Source organism: Nerophis ophidion, linkage group LG17 (genome assembly GCF_033978795.1).
Source record: "Nerophis ophidion isolate RoL-2023_Sa linkage group LG17, RoL_Noph_v1.0, whole genome shotgun sequence".
NCBI classification, from domain to species: domain Eukaryota; kingdom Metazoa; phylum Chordata; class Actinopteri; order Syngnathiformes; family Syngnathidae; genus Nerophis; species Nerophis ophidion.
The window spans coordinates 29,143,944-29,163,523 of record NC_084627.1 but is presented as its reverse complement, the minus strand read 5'-3'; the positions used below and the strand labels follow the sequence as shown (position 1 = coordinate 29,163,523).

At 44.0% G+C, this 19,580-nt stretch overlaps 1 protein-coding gene across 10 annotated transcripts in view; it reads right to left on the bottom strand.

Annotated features, from left to right (window-relative positions):
- Positions 1 to 19,580, bottom strand: part of LOC133536300 (ankyrin-1-like) — a 243,425-nt gene that overhangs the window by 63,495 nt on the left and 160,350 nt on the right. For 9 of the 10 annotated variants that reach the window (XM_061876715.1, XM_061876718.1, XM_061876722.1 and 6 more), the window contains 6 exons: positions 14,200 to 14,354; positions 13,755 to 13,966; positions 8,527 to 8,731; positions 8,298 to 8,394; positions 7,978 to 8,206; positions 7,755 to 7,883 (listed from right to left, as the gene is read on the bottom strand). In XM_061876715.1, the coding sequence (XP_061732699.1) occupies positions 7,755 to 7,883; positions 7,978 to 8,206; positions 8,298 to 8,394; positions 8,527 to 8,731; positions 13,755 to 13,966; positions 14,200 to 14,354 (1,027 nt within the window). Of the gene's footprint in view, positions 1 to 5,394; positions 5,779 to 7,754; positions 7,884 to 7,977; positions 8,207 to 8,297; positions 8,395 to 8,526; positions 8,732 to 13,754; positions 13,967 to 14,199; positions 14,355 to 19,580 lie in introns of those variants that run through there. The other variant, XM_061876725.1, reaches the window with a different exon arrangement.

Below are 19,580 nucleotides of genomic sequence, written 5' to 3'. Positions count from 1 at the left end.
CCCACTCTTTGTTGTCCCTGCATCTGACAGAGATGTAAATCAAGCGCACCTTCTTACATACGTCACATATGTATACGCCCTCGCGGAGCAGAGAGGTAGCAGCGTGGGTAACGTTAGCTGTGATGCTAGCGGTAATACGAGAGAAAGAAGGTGCGAATCTGGTAACAAATGACGGAAAAATTAATTCCCAAGAAAAACAGCAGGGGGTCCAACGTCTGGCGTGGGTTTGGCTTCAAGTGGGAATATGTTGAACAGACAACCACAATTTGTCAAGTGTGGGGCAAAAGCGTTGCTACAAAAAGTAGCATTACTGCTAATATGTAGCATATTTTAAAAAGTCACTTGCTAGAGAATGAAGAGTGCTTACTCTGTAAATCAACATTTCCATTCGGTGCCACACTCCCATTAAAGTGCACTTTAATTTAGTGTTGTTTTGATATATCATCTTAGTGACATCATGCAAAAAACTGCGCTTTATTTGTTTTTAAACTATTGTAGTGGCATTCTGTACAAAAAGTGCACTTTAATTTAGTGTTGTTTTGCTATGTCATCTTAGTGATATCATAAACAAAAGTGCACTAACAGCTTATTTTAAAATGTCTCTGACAATCTTGCACTTTCGGTTTTGAAATGACATGAATGTTTGTGCCACTGCTAAATAACTGTTAAATAAATACAGTTTCTGTCAATTTATTTAGTTGTGATTTCCCTCTCTGCATGAAAGTTTAAAAGTAGCATATATTAATGTAGTATGAACAAGAATGTTTTAAGAAGAATCATACTGCTGTGATTATATGCATCAAGTGTTCATTCAAGGCTAAGGCAAATATAGAGATATATATTGTGTATCCCGATATGGCCCAAAAATATTGAGGCATTAAAAAAAGGCCATATTACCCAGCCCTACATACATATACATGTATACACACATACATATATACAAACATACATACATATAGTATGTACATATACACATGCATATATAAATTTAGACTGAGACTTAGATTTCCTTTTTTTGTCATTCAAATTTGAAATTTACAGTACATATAAGAACAACATTTCGTTGCTTAAGTTTGTTGTAATGCAGAATAAAAGAGCAATAAGGTGCAGATATAAATAAATAGATTACTGTACAGATAAATACAATGCACTTTTGCATATGCATCCACGTTTATGGATGCATGTTATATTGTCTTTATATTCCAGCGAGTTAATCCGTTTTTGAGGTGAGGAATTGTGGTAATTATTATGATGTGTTCAAGAGTCTTATGGCCTGAGGGAAGAAGCTGTTACAGAACCTGGATGTTCTACTACAGAGGCTGCGGAACCTCCTTCTAGAGTCCAGCAGTGAAAACACTCCTCTCTGAGCTGCCACCTTATTGTGGTAGAGAAGTTTTTCTGTCCCAATGATCCTAGGAGCTACTGTATGTTGTCCGGGGGCATAAGGGTCTCCCAAGACAAACAGGTCCCAGGTGAGGGATCAGACAAAGAGCAGCTCGAAGACCTCCATGAAGAAAACAAGAAAAGGACCCAGCTTTCCCTCGCCCAGACGCGGGTCACCGGGGCTCCCCTCTGGAGCCAGGCCCGGAGGTGGGGCACGATGGCGAGCGCCTTGTGGCCGGGCCTGTTCCCAGGGGGCCCGGCTGTGCACAGCCCGAAGAGGCAACGGGGATACCCCTCCAATGGGCTCACCACCCATAGCAGGGGCCATAGAGGGCGGGTGTGACGTGAGCTGGGCGGAAGCCGAATGCAGGGCACTTGGCCGTCCGATCCTCGGCTACAGAAGCTAGCTCTTGGGACGTGGAACGTCACCTCGCTGGGGGGTAAGGAGCCCGAGCTAGTGCGCGAGGTAGAGAAGTTCCGGCTGGATATAGTCGGACTCACCTTGACGCACAGAAGGGGTCTGGAACCACTTCTCTCGAGAGGGGATGGACTCTCTTCCACTCTGGCGTTACCAGCAGTGAGAGGCGACGGGCTGGGGTGGCAATTCTCGTTTCCCCCCGGCTCCAAGCCTGCACGTTGGAGTTCAACCCAGTGGACGAGAGGGTAGCCTCCCTCCGCCTTCGGGTGGGGGTACAGGTCCTGACTGTTGTTTGTGCTTAAGCACCAAACAGCACTTCAGAGTACCCACCCTTTTTGAATACACTCGAGGGAGTAGTGGAAAGTGCTCCCCCGGGTGATTCCCTTATCCTACTGTGGGACTTCAACGCTCATGTTGGCAACGACAGTAAAACCTGGAGAGGTGTGATTGGGAAGAATGGCCGCCCCGATCTGAACCCAAGTGGTGTTTTGTTATTCGACTTTTGTGCTCGTCACAGATTGTCCATAACAAACACCATGCTCAAACATAAGGGTGTCCATATGTGCACCTGGCACCAGTACACCCTAGGCCGCAGTTCCATGTTCGCCTTTATAGTTGTGTCATCAGATTTTCGGCCTCATGATTTGGATACTCGGGTGAAAAGAGTGGCGGAGCTTTCTACCGATCACCACAAGGTGGTGAGTTGGCTGCAATGGTGGGGGAGGATGCCGGACAGACCTGGCAGGCCTAAACGCATTGTGAGGGTCTGCTAGGAACGTCTGGCAGAGTCTCCTGTCAGAGAGAGTTTCAATTCCCACCTCCGGAAGAACTTTGAACATGTCACTGGATATTGAGTCTGAGTGGACCATGTTCCGCACCTCTATTGTCGAGGCGGCTGACTGCAGCTGTGGCCGTAAGGTAGTTGGTGCCTGTCGTGGTAATCCTAGAACCCGTTGGTGGACACCCGCAGTGAGGGATGCCGTCCAGCTGAAGAAGGAGTCCTATCGGGTTCTTTGGCTCATAGGACTCCGGAGGCAGTGGACAGGTACCGACAGGCCAAGCGGTGTGCGGCTACAGCGGTCGCGGAAGCAAAATTCGGACATGTGAGGGGTTCGGGGAAGCCATGGAAAACGACTTCCGGACAGCTTCGAAGCAATTCTGGACCACCATCCGCCGCCTCAGGAAGGGGAAGCAGTGCACTGTCAACACCGTGTATGGTGCGGATGGTGTTCTGCTGACCTTGATCGACTGCGGATGTTTTGGATCTGTGGAGGGAATACTTTGAAGACCTTCTAAATCCCACCGACACGTCTTCCTTGGAGGAAGCAGCACCTGGGGCATCTGTGGTGGGCTCTCCCATTACTGGGGTTGAGGTTGCTGAGGTAGTTAAAAAGCTCCTCGGTGGCAAGGTGAGATCCGGCCGGAGTTCCTCAGGGCTCTGGATGCTGTGGGGCTGTCTTGGTTGACAAGACGCGATGTTCTGCAGCATCGCGTGGACATTGGGGGCGGTACCTCTGGATTGGCAGACCGGGGTGGTGGTTCCTCTCTTTAAGAAGGGGAACCGGAGGGTGTGTTCCAACTATCGTGGGAACACGGTAAGGTCTATTCAGGTGTACTGGAGAGGAGGCTACGCCGGATAGTCGAACCTTGGATTCAGGAGGAACAGTGTGGTTTTCCTCCTGGTTGTGGAACTGTGGACCAGCTCTATACTCTCGGGATGGTCCTTGAGGGTGCAAGGGAGGTTGCCCTACCAGTCTACATGTGCTTTGTAGACATGGAGAAGGCTTTTGACAGTGTCCCTCGGGAAGTACTGTGGGGAGTGCTCAGAGAATATGGGGTCTCAGACTGTCTGATTGTGGCAGTCCGTTACCTGTACGATCAGTGTCAGAGCTTGGTCCGCATTGCCGGCAGTAAATCGGACACATTTCCAGTGAGTGTTGGACTCCGCCAAGGCTGCCCTTTGTCACCGACTCTGTTCATAACTTTTATGGACAGAATTTCTAGGCACAGTCAGGGCGTTGAGGGGATCCGGTTTGGTGGCTGCAGGATTAGGTTCCTGCTTTTTGCAGATGATGTGGTCCTGATGGCTTCATCTGGCCAGGATCTCCAGCTCTCACTGGATCGGTTCGCAGCCGAGTGTGAAGCGACAGGGATGAGAATCAGCACCTCCAAGTCCGGGTCCATTGTTCTCGCTCGGAAAAGGGTGGAGTGCCATCTCCGGGTTGGGGAGGAGACCCTGCCCCAAGTGGAGGAGTTCAAGTACCTAGGAGTCTTGTTCACGAGTGAGGGAAGAGTGGATCGTGAGATCGACAGGCGGATCGGTGTAGCGTCTTCAGTAATGCGGACGCTGTATCGATCCGTTGTGGTGAAGAAGGAGCTGAGCCGAAAGGCAAAGCTCTCAATTTACCGGTCGATCTACGTTCCCATCCTCACCTATGGTCATGATCTTTGGGTTATGACCGAAAGGACAATATCACTGGTACAAGCGGCCAAAATGAGTTTCCTCCGCCGTGTGGATAGAGAGATAGGGTGAGAAGCTCTGCCATCCGGGAGGAGCTCAAAGTAAAGCCGCTGCTCCTCCACATGGAGAGGAGCCAGATGACGTGATTCGGGCATCTTGTCAGGATGCCACCTGAACGCCTTCCTAGGGAGGTGTTTAGGGCACGTCTAACCGGTAGGAGGACACGGGGAAGGCCCAGGACACGTTGGAAAGACTATGTCTCCTGGCTGGCCTAGGAACTCCTCGGGATCCCCCGGGAAGAGCTGGGGATAGGAAGGTCTGGGCGTCCCTGCTTAGGCTGCTGCCCCCGCGACCCGACCTCGGATAAGCGGAAGAAGATGGATGGATGGATGGATGGCATATACATACACATACATTCATATACATATACATATATATATATATATATATATATACATATATATATATATATATATATATATATATATATATATATATATATATATATATATAAATATATATATATATATATAAATATATATATATATATATATATATATAAATATATATATATATATAAATATATATATATATATATATATATATATATAAATATATATATATATATATATATATATACATATATATATATATATATATATATATATATATATATATATATATATATATATATATATATATATATATATATATATATATATGAGAGCTACAGGAAGAAGCTGAAGCAGAAGCTGCAGCAGAACAACATAATAATAATAATAATAATGGATTAAATTTCATATTGCACTTTTCTATTATTAGATACTCAAAGCGCTCACAGAGAAGTGGGAACCCATCATTCATTCACACCTGGTGGTGGAATGAATGAGGGAGGTCTGGGAAGGGGTGAAAACCATCACAGGCCACAAGACGAAAACCAAAGATGTTGGGGGGACAACAGTGAGGGACAATGAGATGAATAACTTTTTTAACCGGTTCAACCAGCCGTGTCCTCTCCACCCCGTAATCCCCATCACAGCCACCCCCTCTTCTGCCCCCCTCAACGCACCTCCTGCCCAGCCATGGCAGCGCCCCCTTCCCCCACATCTACGCAGACATTAGTCATCTCTGCGGACCAGGTCAGAGGTCAACTGAGGAAGCTCCAGCCTAGGAAAGCACCAGGCCCAGACAAGGTGTGCCCCCAACTCCTGAAGACCTCTGCTGCAGAACTGGGTGAACTACTCCAGCGGATCTTCAACCTCAGCCTGCATCTGGGGAGAGTGCCCACCCTCTGGAAGACGTTGTGCATCGTTCTAGTTCTCAAAAAGAACTGCTCCAGTGAACCGAAAGAGTAGTGGCGCTCACCTCTCTTATAATGAAGACAATGGAGCGGCTCTTTCTCAGCCTCCTCAGACTTCAGGTGCAACATGCCCAGTACAGCCTGCAGTTTGCGTACCAGGCAGGCGTTGGTGTGGAGAATGTTATCCTTTACCTGCTGCACCGAGCCCACTCGCACCTGGATAAGGGAAATGGCACTGTGAGAATCCTGTTCCTGGACTTCTCAAGTGCCTTTAATACTATCCAGCCCCGCCTTCTCCAGGACAAGCTGGACAGAATGCGAGTGGACCCCTGCCTGGTTGCCTGGATTTCAAACTACCTCACTGATAGGCCACAGTACGTCAGACTGAAGGACATCACATCACACTGTGATCAGCAGCACTGGAGCTGGCCTTTCTTCTCTTCACCCTGTACACCGCTGACTTGTCCTACAACTCAGAGATGTGTCACATACAGAAGTACGCAGATGACACAGCCATCGTCGGGAGCATCAGGGACGGCAGAGAGGAGGAGTTTCGGCGCCTGGTGAGGGACTTTGCTGTCTGGTGCCACAGCAACCTCTTGCAGTTCAATCCGTCAAAGACCAAGGAGCTGGTCATTGACTTTGGGAGGTTGAGTCCAAGGTCACAACCTATTGTGACCGATGGAGTCGAGGTACAGACCGTGGACTCATTCAAGTACCTCGGGGTGTGGGTGGACAATAAGCTGGACTGGACTGTTAACACGGACCACTTGTACAGGAAAGGACAGAGCAGGCTGTACTTCCTCAGGAGGCTGCGCGCCTTCAACATCTGTAAAAAACTCTTGTGGATGTACTACCAGTCTGTGGTTGCCAGTGATCTGTACTACATGGTAGTGTGCTGGGGGAGCAGTACATCTAAGAAGGACTAGCTCCAGACTGGAGAAACTGATCAGGCGGGCAGGTTCTACGATCGGGATAAAACTGGACTCACTGGTGACGGTGGCAGAGAAGAGGTCTGTGGAAAAACTAGTGAGCATCCTGGATGATGCCAGTCACCCTCTGCATAGCGTTATCAGTAGCCAGAGGAGCCTGTTCAGTGCTAGACTGCTTCATACCAAGTGCAGGACTAATAGACTCAAAAACTCCTTTGTCCCACACGCCATTAGACTGTACAACTCCTCTCTGGGGGGGATGACAGGGGACGCAAAACAATAACAGTGCAATACTTTTGCTCACTACTGCCTAGTTTCTCTTGTTATGTCCTTATTTTACTGTTATATTTGTATTCTCATTGTAGCTTTTTATGTTTATTCTTATTGTAATATGTTTCTATTTTGTTTCCATTCATGCCACAATTATTTACTTTTTATTTTTTAAATTCAATCTCACTGCTGCTGTACACTGCTGCTGGAATTTAAATTTTCCTGAGGGAATTCTCCGGAAGGAGTCAATAAAGTACCATCCATCTTAAGTTAAGTCAAAGTACCAATGATTGATATGCACACACTAGGTGTGGTGAAATTTGTCCTCTGCATTTGACCCATCCCCTTGATCACCCCCTGGGAAGTGAGGGGAGCAATGGGCAGCAGCAGTGCCGCGCTCGGGAATCATTTATGGGGATTTAACCCCCAATTCCAACCCTTGATGCTGAGTGCCAAGCAGGGAGGCAATGGGTCCCATTTTTTATAGTCTTTGGTATGACTCGGCCGGGGTTTGAACTCACAACCTACTCATCTCAGGGCGATATATATATATATATATATATATATATATATATACTCACACACACACACATATATATTTATGTTAAATGAGACAACTATTCACTGCTTTTTTTTTAGAAATGGCAACAACGGAGAATTTAAGAATGAATGCATTTGCATGTACGAGCCAGTCAGCCCCACAACACGATGATAGAAGGGAACTTTTGGACTACAACTTTAGACGACTCAAATTCCAAATGGTGTGTTTGGAACAAGGCAAACATTTTTACACACATACACAAAGGGTTGGTAGGACTACTGCGTTAAGGTTTTGACAGCAAAAAGACAAAGAAACACCAGCAGTGTTTTTTGTGGGGTCAGCAGGAGAACTGACTCAGTGAACAATAACAAGTGAACAAACGGTGACCATAGTACAACAATTACACACTGTAACGATACAGGTGCATAGACAGACAGACACAGACAGACCTTGACAGAAACAGGCAGCCTGTTATCTCTGAAGGCCTGGAAGCTGAAGCTGCGAGGCTGCTGCGTGGCCTTCCTGATTGGTACCAGGTTTCCAGAACACTCCAGGTGCAGCGGCATGCCCTCCATCAGCTAATACAATAAAAAAAAGGTAAAAGTATCAGCGGAGATCCTACAGCAAGTACAGTTGTAGAGTTTGATTTTGTTGAATGATGTCCATCCTGACCTCAATGTCTCGACTACGTGCGACTTCGGTGAAGTTTTCATGCAACTCCAACGTCTTGTCCATCTTGTCATCCGTCATGCAGTAACAACGTAACCGTCCTTCCCGTGTTTCATTCATCTTTGCAAATATGACAAACTTAGCCATATAAGGTACTGCCATGAGCTCACGGTATAGCAGATTGGCAAAGGTCACAGCCTCTGCAGTACGGGGACAATCTGCTAGCCAAAATCTTTGGTAAAAAAGAAAAAAAAAAAAAATTCCTTTGTGGGAAAGAAGGAAGCAGCTCTGTCTCAACGTGCATGTACGGATTATGAGCTCACCTTGCAGAGACATTAGTGGTGAAGTTGGCACAGCTGTTTGCATACATCAGCTTGGTGGTTCCAGTAATGTCCTCCCACTGAGCAGGTGCTGTCCCACCTGAGACGTGACAATCACACAGCGTCATTCATTCCCTTCACACCTTTACTGCACATTTTATCAGCTACTACAAAAGCTGTGCCATTACAATGTCACCCCTAATAAGAATGTACTTGGTCTACAATACAGTACCAATGACACTGCAGAGTAGACGCAGGCTTGTGGTGTCGCCCTCCCCAGCATCGCGAGGGCTCTCCCGCCAGGACGGAGGAAGCGGGATGCGGAGCCCAATTGGACGGTGGAATTTGCGTCGACGTGGTTCGATGGTTACCACCGGACTGAAGGTCGCCTGGTTGCCAAGTTGTCGAGTCAACAGCTCATCAGGGATAGGCTGGGCCTAAGAGGAAAAGAGGACAAGTGGGAAAAGACAGAATAAAAGCTTGTTGAAAACAATCGCAAGTGTGTATGACGCTTAAAACCCCCAAAATATGACATACAGTATTCTGACAAAGGGGAGTGCACTCACATTTCAGTAACTATTTGTAAGACAAATACAGTATTCTTAAGAAACAGTTTTTTAGAAATATATTTGTATTTTAAAGCACAGGGGTCAAACTCAAATAATTGTATGTGTCCTGTGAAAAAATTGTGCAAGTCATTCCAGAGTCTGGGGGATAAAGCCTGGAATACCAGGTCTACCCAGGTTTTAAAAGGAGTTTTAGGGTTCTTTAGGAGACTTTACTTGAAGACGGAAGGCTACGCCCTGAAGTGTGGGTCACAACAAATCAGCGATATACTGTGCAAAAGCATGTGTGCAGAGGGACAATCGAGAGAGAACGCACCATATTTTGTATAGCACAAGTCTCTCCAGCGCTGGTTTTGCTACTATTTATACTTATACTTGTTAATCTTTGATTTTAGTCTCCAAGCCTTATTTAGACAAGACATAAGAACAGAAGAACCTGGGGGAACTTCACCCCTTAAAAAGAGGGATCCGAACAATGGTCATACTAAAAATTCACACTTTGCACACAAAGGTCGACTAATTTGTGTTGCCATTTATTTAAACAGTTATGGCTGTGTGTTGACTTATTTCCTGTGGATATGTGTTAACATATACGATTTTCCAATCTGAAAACTGACAACTAAGTTACACAGCGGTTCTGTTTTATTGTTCTTTGAAAATATATAATGACATGGTTGCTGAAATGTGAAGGGTATACTTATAGTGGGGGCCCTTAGGAATATTTTAGGGTGTTTTCGTTCACTTTTGTCTAAAAGCGCCAAATTTGGCACAGGTGTAGCTAAGGGCATGCTTAAATGATTTGGCTAGGGCGCCCGCACCGGTGACCTTCGGGGTCGCAACAGCGGCTGATCCAATATGGCCACCACCTGAACACGCTTTTGCCTCTACATTTGAACCAGATGAGCTACATATTCAAACTTGGTGTCTATTTCATGTTTTTTGACGATTATAAATATGATGGAAAAATCATCTTTATGATTGGGTGTGTCTGGACACCTAATTGGCACATTTCCATGATGGTGGCTATGTAAAAATTACCATAACCTTTGATTCTTATGGCAAACTATTTTAGTATTTTTGAGCATCAGAAACATACTGGCATGATCAGATTTATGATCATTTATTTATTTGAGCAATTTAATTTCCATATTAACAACATAGACATTATCAACCAAAATGTATTGCACATATATTTCAACACAGATAAAATGTAGAGCTACAGATATATTTAATTGTAACATTAGTAAAAGTAGAGAAAGTCAGTGTTACCCCTCCACCCCCTGTAATATAGGTTTCTGCTTCAACAGAAACAGAAAACTATATTACAGAGAAGGCTCTGACACTGTAATCCACACAGTGTGATAATAGTTTGGTCCCTCAACAGGCTACTGTTGTGTCTCCTGACTTCTCCTGATGTGATAATCATACAAAAGAACTTATGTACAATTCTACTGCCTAATCCAACACTGTGAAAATGATCAACTTTATTTTCATGTAATGCATTTTTCAGTATAGCTATTATCAAACAATATGGCCTCCACATCATCTGATAGTAATAGAAGCAGCAGCAGCATCAATTGGGACTCATGTTGTCTCTGCCAATTACAGTCTGATGACCTTCCTTGGCCATGGGAAAAAGAGTGCTTGGGCAGCTTGGGAGGCAACACCAGATCTCACAGACACCTTGGTTGCCTTCACCTTGGAGCCTGAGAAGATGAACTCTGATCCTGTTCACATGCAACATCTGAAGGCGTATGGTTGTCATCATGTACAGTTAAGAGCTGTGGTTGCAGTAGTATAGATGAGGCCAGACAGCGGCTTTTCTCAAATTGTACAAAGTCCCATGAGAACCTTCCTCCCACCCAAGCTGCACTGATTTGGCATCTAAAAAGGGCACTGCTGCAGGACAGTTTTCATTGGAGTCAGGCAACCTCCGTCAAACTGAATATTCCCAATTTTGCAATGTGGGGATGGAACAGCCCAGTCTACATGTGCTTTGTGGACTTGGAGAGGGCATTCGACCGTGTCCCTCGGGAATTCCTGTGGGGAGTGCTCAGCGAGTATGGGGTATCGCAGTGGTTCTCAAATGGGGATACGCGTACCCCTGGGGGTACTTGAAGGTATGCCAAGGGGTATGTGAGATATTATAAAAAATATTCTAAAAATAGCACCAATTCAAAAATCCTTTATAAATATGTTTATTGAATAATACTTCAACAAACTATGACTGTAAGTTCACAAACTGTGAAAAGAAATGCAACAATGCAATATTCAGTGTTGACGGATAGATTTTTTGTGGACATGTTACATAAAGATTTCTTTTTTTGTGAAGAAATGTTTAGAATTTAGTTCATGAATCTAGATGGATCTCTATTACAATCCCCAAAGAGGGAACTTTAAGTTGATTATTATTTCTATGTGTAGAAATCTTTATTTATAATTGAATCCCTTGTTTATTTTTCAACAAGTTTTTAGTTATTTTTATATCTTTTTTTCCAAATAGTTCAAGAAAGACCACTACAAGTGAGCGATAATTTTGCACTGCTATACAATTTAATCAATCAGAAACTGATGACATAGTGCTGAATTTGACTTCTTTATCTCTTTTTTTCAACCAAAAATTATTTGCTCTGATTAGGGGGTACTTGAATCAAAAAAAATGTTCACAGGGGGTACATCACTGAAAAAAGTTTGAGAACCAATGGGGTATCGGACTGTGATTGTGGCGGTCCGCTCCCTGTATGATCTGTGTCAGAGCTTGGTCCACATTGCCGGCAGTACGTCGGACACGTTTCCAGTGAGGGTTGGACTCAGCCAAGGCTGCCCTTTGTCACCGATTCTGTTTACAACTTTTAAGGACAGAATTTCAAGGCGCAGTCAGGGCGTTGAGGGGATCTGGTTTGGTGGCTGCAGGATTAGGTCTCTGCTTTTTGAAGATGATGTGGTCCTGATGGCTTCATCTGGCCAGAATCTTCAGCTGTCACTGGATCAGTTCACAGCCGAGTGTGAGACGACTGGGATGAGAATCAGCACCTCCAAGTCCGACTCCATGGTTCTCGCCCGGAAAAGGGTGGAGTGCCATCTCCGGGTTGGGGAGGAGACCCTGCCCCAAGTGGAGGAGTTCAAGTACCTCGGAGTCTTGTTCATGAGTGAGGGAAGAGTGGATCGTGAGATGGACAGGTGGATCGGTGCGCGTCTTCAGTAATGCGGACGCTGTAACGATCCGTTGTAGTGAAGAAGGAGCTGAGCCAGAGGGCAAAGCTCTCAATTTACTGTTCAATCTACGTTCCATCCTCACCTATGGTCATGAGCTTTGGGTTATGACTGAAAGGACAAGATCACGGGTACAAGCGGCCGCAATGAGTTTCCTCCGCCGGGTGGCGGGGCTCTCCCTTAGAGATAGGGTGAGAGGCTCTGCCATTCAGGAGGAGCTCAAAGTAAAGCTGCTGCTGCTCCACATGGAGAGGAGCTAGATGAGGTGGTTCGGGCATCTGGTCAGGATGCCAACGGAACGCCTTCCTAGGGAGGTGTTAGGGCACGTCCAAACGGTAGGAGCCCCAGGGGAAGACCCAGGGCACGTTGGGAAGACTATGTCTCCCGGCTGGCCTGGGAACGCCTCGGGATCCCCGGGAGGAGCTGGACCAAGTGGCTGGGGAAAGGAAAGTCTGGGCTTCTCTTTTTAGGCTGCTGCTAAAGCAACCTGACCTCGGATAAGCGGAAGAAGATGGATGGATGGATGGATGGATGGGGATGGAACAGCTCGACAACAAAGACTTGAGAACCATACTGGACCCATCTGCCAGATGCCAGTACAGCCTGTGCCATCCTTCTTCGCTGCGAGTGCGAGAAGTCTTGTAGTGGGCGCTGCAAGTGCTTTAAATCTGTGGTCTGTTGCACCTCATTGTGTGGATGTGAGAGTGCATGCACCAGCAAGGAGGGTCCAGCACACTAACCTGGATGCACACACACCACAACTCCACCCACCCCCCAAAAAGAATAATAAAAAAAAATAAATAAATAAATAAAAAAGGGAGAGAAGACGACAGCCTCCACGTGGCCTTCCCTGCAAGTAGCCAAAGAGTAGTTGCCCTTTAAGCAAAACCAATGTCTTCAAAATGCCCCAAAAATGCCCAAATTACGTCCAATGTCTTTAGAATAGCAAAATGCCACTTGGAAATATGCAAATTAGGGGTCTAGACACACCCAAAAACAAAAATGAGCATTCCAACACATTTCTAAGTGTCAAAACACATGAAATAGACACCAAGTTTACATTTTTAACTCATCCGTTTCAAATGCTAGAGACAAAAGCTATCGCAAGTGGCGGCCACATTTCATTGGCCGCTGTGGCGATCCCATTGGTAACCGGCGCGGGCTCCCCACCTAAATCATTTAAGTATGCCCTGAGCTAGACCTGTGTCAAATTTGGCGCTTTTAGACAAAAGTGAACGAAAATATCCCTAAGAGCCTCCACTATTATGTTAGTAGGATACTTTAAGTGGAAGCAATGTCTACAATAATATCAAAATACATTTCTGCAAGAAAACCAATCAAAATCCCAAGCATACTCACGCATGCAACCAAATTACATGTCAAATCTGACCCAACTCAGGTCAGTGTGTCAGCTCAGTCAGTGTGGCTCACAACTTAAATCAGGCAACTGAGTAGTGAAGAATGACTGAATAAAAGAAAAAAAAAACATAAACAGAGCAGCATACAGAAATTTTCATTCACATGCAATTTTCTGAAAAAGTCTCTGTTTGGTGTCAGACAATGCCAAAAATGCAGAGTGAAATGATTAAACAGAACATGTTGGAAAAGCATAAAGTGATCAAACGTCAGCATGAGTGTTTGCTTAGTTTAAGTTGGTCTTCATTATCAGGACTCTCCATACCTGTAGGCCCAGTCTCACTCTTTTGGTTACAGCTGTCTCTGGGAAGATGGCCTCAACGTGGGGTACAAGTTTACCGGTCAGCCTCCCGCCCTCCGGACCAATCAGATCGCTCTCTTGCTGAATTCTTGAAACCACGGCAAAGTACAAGGGGAAGTCGGTAGAGATGATCCGACGGATTCTCTTCTTATCCAACTCCTCTTCACTTTCTAGCTCTACAGATACAAACATATTACAATTAGACAATGTATGAATGGGGTACAAAGGGATTGCAGGCCATGGAATGGATATAATTGTAGTTAACAATGTATAATTTATTTTAATTCCAAGTGAAGTAAAAGAAAGTGCATTTGTGTTGAAAAAGAAAAAAAAAAGTTTTGACTGTGTCACACCATCAATCAGGATTTTGGATGAGTCTTCTATAAGTGGAAGCCGTCATCATACTTACCTTCATCCATTCCATTCAGAATAGTTTCCAGCACTTCGTCGCCATAGCGATTCCGGTGTTCTTTCCAAACAGAGCCGTTCTCGCTACGGAGGACCACAAGCTCTCGGTCCCCCCGAGCAAGTGAGGCGAAATGAGGGATCTCCACTATAACTGGCCTGTAGAACAGTAACGATAAGCATCATCAACATAAAAATGGGAATTGAGGGAGTGTACTAAGCACATAGGGCATGATCTGCTAAAATCCAAACAAGTGCTAAAAAGCATGTGTAAACCATAAAATTGAGTGCATTATTTATGGGCATGAGGCTGATGATCTACCAAGACTGCGTGTAGTATTGATAACAAGTGCAAACATTGACATGAGGTTTTGGAGACACTTGTGGCGTTTTGTCATGTTGTTGACTTGCAGCACACAAATATAATATGTATTAAAATATATATTTTCTGGGAAAAATAGAAGTGGGATCAACTGAATCTACTCTTAGCAAACTAAAGATGCACTCTTTGAGGTGCTGCTATCATTGTGATGGTGCGTCTGGAACTATCCATAAGCAAGAAAATACATATTGAAATATTTATATCGGAGATATATATTGCAATGATATACCTCCTATAAGAAAAACTATCACCAATTAAAAAAAAATAAACATCATAACATTTCAATCAGCCCCTAAGTCATCCAGCAGCTATTAAATTATAAATTATCATTGCTGAATCAATATTATGGCTAATATTTTTATTTCTGACAGTCCAATTATGTTGACACACATACAGATGGAATATTCTCTCTCTCTCAATTGTCCGGCTTTGCAACGTCATTGCCTCCTATTTCACAGCATTTTGTTCTTAACTGTGCCAGTTTGCATGAACTTTCCAGATGTGCTAAATAGGAACGCAAAACAGAAGCTGCAGAACAGTTTTGGTCTTGATGAATCACTTTGGAAGCGCAAAATGATTATAATTGCATCTCCTTCTCCCAGTATTGCTGATGTTCTAACAATTACCATATATTTTGCATAATCATGGAGACAAATTCGCTAAATGGTTTGCACACTATATTTTGATCATTTAAGAAATGCTTTGCGCACGCTATCACATTTAACCGTGCTATAATACAGATCAGGCCCAAGCTGTATGGCATCATTCATTTGTTAATATTTAATATAGCTGAATGTGCATAACAAGCATTTTCCCTGGTTTCATTTGATAAATGACTTTGCAATTTAAATGATAAGATAGAGGCAATTCCAATGAATTTTGTGCCACCTGCAAAGAAAATGCATATGTGTATATATATATATATATATATATATATATATATAAATGATGAATTGGTTATACTTGTATAGCACTTTTCTACCTTCAAGGTACTTAAAGTGCTTTGACACTACTTCCACATTTACCCATTCACACACACATTCACACACTGATGGAGGGAGCTGCCATGCAAGGCGCTAACCAGCACCCATCAGGAGCAAGGGTGAAGTGTCTTGCTCAGGACACAACAGACGTGACGAGGTTGGTACTAGGTGGGGGTTGAACCAGGGACCCTCGGGTTGCACACGGCCACCCTCCCACTGTGCCACACACACACCCACATATATATATATATATATATATATATATATATATATATATATATATATATATATATATATATATATATACACATATATACACATATATATACATATATATATATATACACATATATACATATATACACATATATATACATATATACATATATATATATATATATATATATACATACATATACATATATACATCCATATACATATATACATACATATATACATATATACATACATATATACATACATACATATATATATATATATATATATATAATACACACACATATATATAACCACTACGACTACGACATCCTCGGAAGAACCCACATAAGGGCAAGGAAAACTCACACCCAGGGGGCAAGGAGAATTCACACCCAGTGGGACGCCAGTGACAATGATGACTATGAGAACTTTGGAGAGGACCTCAAATGTGGGCAACCCCCCCCCCCCCCCCTCCTAGGGGACCGAAAGCAATGGATGTCAAGCGGGTTTAACATGATACTGTGAAAGTTCAATCCATAGTGGCTCCAACACAGCCGCGAGAGTTCAGTTCAAAGCGGATCCAAGACAGCAGCGAGAGTCCCGTCCACAGGAAACCATCCCAAGCGGAGTCGGATCAGCATCGTAGAGATGTCCCCAACCGACACACAGGCGAGCGGTCCATCCTGGGTCCCGACGAGCGGTTCATCCTGGGTCCTGACTCTGGACAGTCAGTACTTCATCCATGGTCATCGGACCAGACCCCCTCCACAAGGGAGGGGGGGACAGAGGAGAAAAAGAAAAGAAGCAGCAGATCAACTGGTCTAAAAAGGGAGTCTAATTAAAGGCTAGAGTATACAAATGAGTTTTAAGGTAAGACTTAAATGCTTCTACTGAGGTAGCATCTCAAACTGTTACCGGGAGGGCATTCCAGAGTACTGGAGCCCGAACGGAAAACGCTCTATAGCCCGCAGACTTTTTTCAGGCTTTGGGAATCACTAACAAGCCGGAGTCTTTTGAACGCAGATTTCTTGCCGGGACATATGGTACAATACAATCGGCAAGATAGGATGGAGCTAGACCGTGTAGTATTTTATACGTAAGTAGTAAAACCTTAAAGTCACATCTTAAGTGCACAGGAAGCCAGTGCAGGTGAGCCAGTATAGGCGTAATATGATCAAACTTTCTTGTTCTTGTCAAAAGTCTAGCAGCCGCATTTTGTACCAACTGTAATCGTTTAATGCTAGACATGGGGAGACCCGAAAACAATATGTTACAGTAATCGAGACGAGTCATAACAAACGCATGGATAATGATCTCAGCGTCGTTAGTGGACGAAATGGAGCGAATTTTAGCGATATTACGGAGATGAAAGAAGGCTGTTTTAGTAACGCTTTTAATGTATTTTTTAATAAGTTGGTTTCAAAGATAATACCCAGATTTTTTACCGAGTCACCTTGTTTAATTATTTGGTCGTCAAATGTTACAGTTGTATTATTAAATAGAGGTCGGTGTCTAGTAGGACCGATAATCAGCATTTCCGTTTTTTTTGGCGTTAAGTTGCAAAAAATTAGCGGATATCCATTGTTTAATTTCATTAAGACACGCCTCCAGTTGACTACAGTCCGGCGTGTTGGTCAGCTTTAGGGGCATGTAGAGTTGGGTGTCATCAGCATAACAGTGAAAGCTAACACCGTATTTGCGTATGACGTCACCCAGCGGCAGCATGTAGATGCTGAAGAGTGCAGGGCCAAGGACCGAACCCTGGGGAACTTCACACGTTACCTTAACATAGTCCGAGGTCACACTGTTATGGGAGACGCACTGCACCCTGTCAGTAAGATAAGAGTTAAACCAAGACAGGGCTAAATCTATCATGCCAGTTCGTGTTTTGATACGCTCTAATAAAATATTATGATCGACAGTATCGAAAGCAGTGCTAAGATCGAGGAACAGCAACATAGATGACGCATCAGAATCCATCGTTAGCAATAGATCATTAGTCATCTTTGCGAGGGCTGTCTCAGTAGAGTGATTTGCTCTGAAACTTGATTGAAAGGTTTCACATTGATTGTTAGACGTTAAGTGTACATTTAGCTGCTCTGCAAAACATTTTTCGAGGATTTTCGAAATAAAGGGAAGGTGAGACACCGGTCGGTCGTTTACCATGAGATCAGGATCGAGGTTAGGTCTTTTAAGGAGAGGATGAATAACTGCTTTTTTGAATGCTTGGGGAACAGTGCCAGAGGAAAGTGATAAGTTTATAATATTTAGCACTGATGGACCTAATAATACAAAGAGCTCCTTGATAAGTTTCCCAGGAAGTGGGTCAAGTAAACCTGTTGAATTGTTAAAAAGCCGTCCTGAGTGAAAGAAAATATCACGAAAAAAAAAGGAAATAATTGGATTACAATACTCGGATTACTTTTTTGCCTGGCTTAAACTGTTTTGAGTTGCACATAAGAAGAAGAAGAAAAGCCGAAGCCGGTTTGAGTGACGTCAAACGTGCATGTGCGTGAGTTCACAGTAGTAAACAATTTGTGAAAAGTTTGCTCTCAAAATGGCAGGGAAAAAAAGCTCAACAAAACAAAAATATGAAGAACACAGGACATTTTAACAGTGCGGGAGAGTATATATATATTTGTTTAACATAATGGCAAGCCATTCCGCCTTATATGTCAGGCGTCATTAGCGCATTTCAAAGCTTCAAATCTTCAGCGTCACTTTAGCTCACTCTATGCTAACATCGACCAGGAATTTTCAAAAGGGACAGAACTTCGCAAGCACAAGTTGGCCACTTTGAAAAGTCAGGCAGAAAAGCAGAAACTGTTTTTCCAAATATTTACGAAGCACTCAGACACCGTAACGCTTGCATCCTATCAACTGGAATGGAACATTGCACAGGCTAAAAATCCATACAATGAAGGGGACTTTGTTAAAAAAAGCCTCAGTGATGCTGTTGAAATCTTGTCTCCTGAAGACGAAAAACTAAAAAGAGGGGTATCAGAAGTCCAACTGTCCCGCCACACTGTTGAACGCAGAATATCGGACATTAACACAGCTATTGAATCACAGTTGCACTCTGACCTTCAAACATGTGAGTATTTTAGTGTCACATTGGATGAGAGTTGTGACATACAAGACGAGCCTCAGTTGGCAATATTTGAACGGTCTGTGTCAAACGATTGTGTGATAAAAGAAGAACTCCTTGATATTGTGCCATTAAAAGACAGAACCCGTGGCATAAATGTGAAAGAAATAATGATGGCTGCATTTGCGAAAGCAAATCTGCCGATACAAAAAAAACAACTGCAATAGCCAAGGATGGAGCACCAGCCATGATCGGATCTGTAAATGGGCTCGAGGGGCTGTGCAAAGCTGACAAAACATTTCCCGAGTCTTGGAATTTCCACTGCATTATCCACAGGGAGCAACTCGTGTCTAAATCATTGAATTAAGACAACGTCATGAAGCCTGTGATGGAAATCGTCAAGCGTCATCCGCACACAAGCACTTAAACACAACAAATTCAGGAATCTTATCGCTGAGCTGGACCAAGGGCTTCCAGTTGACCTGCCGCTGCACTGCACTGTAAGGTGGCTGTCAAAAGGTAATGCACTCTCTCGCTTTTTTCAGCTTTTGGATGCTGTGAAAATGTTCATGGAAGAGAAGGAAAAAGGACTTTCCCGAGCTTTCAGACCTCGAGTGGATTATGGATCAGACTTTTTTGGTCGACTTGCTGTGTCACTTGGACAGACTGAACCTGAACCTGCAGGTTAAGTTAAAATGCTGCCTGACCTTGTG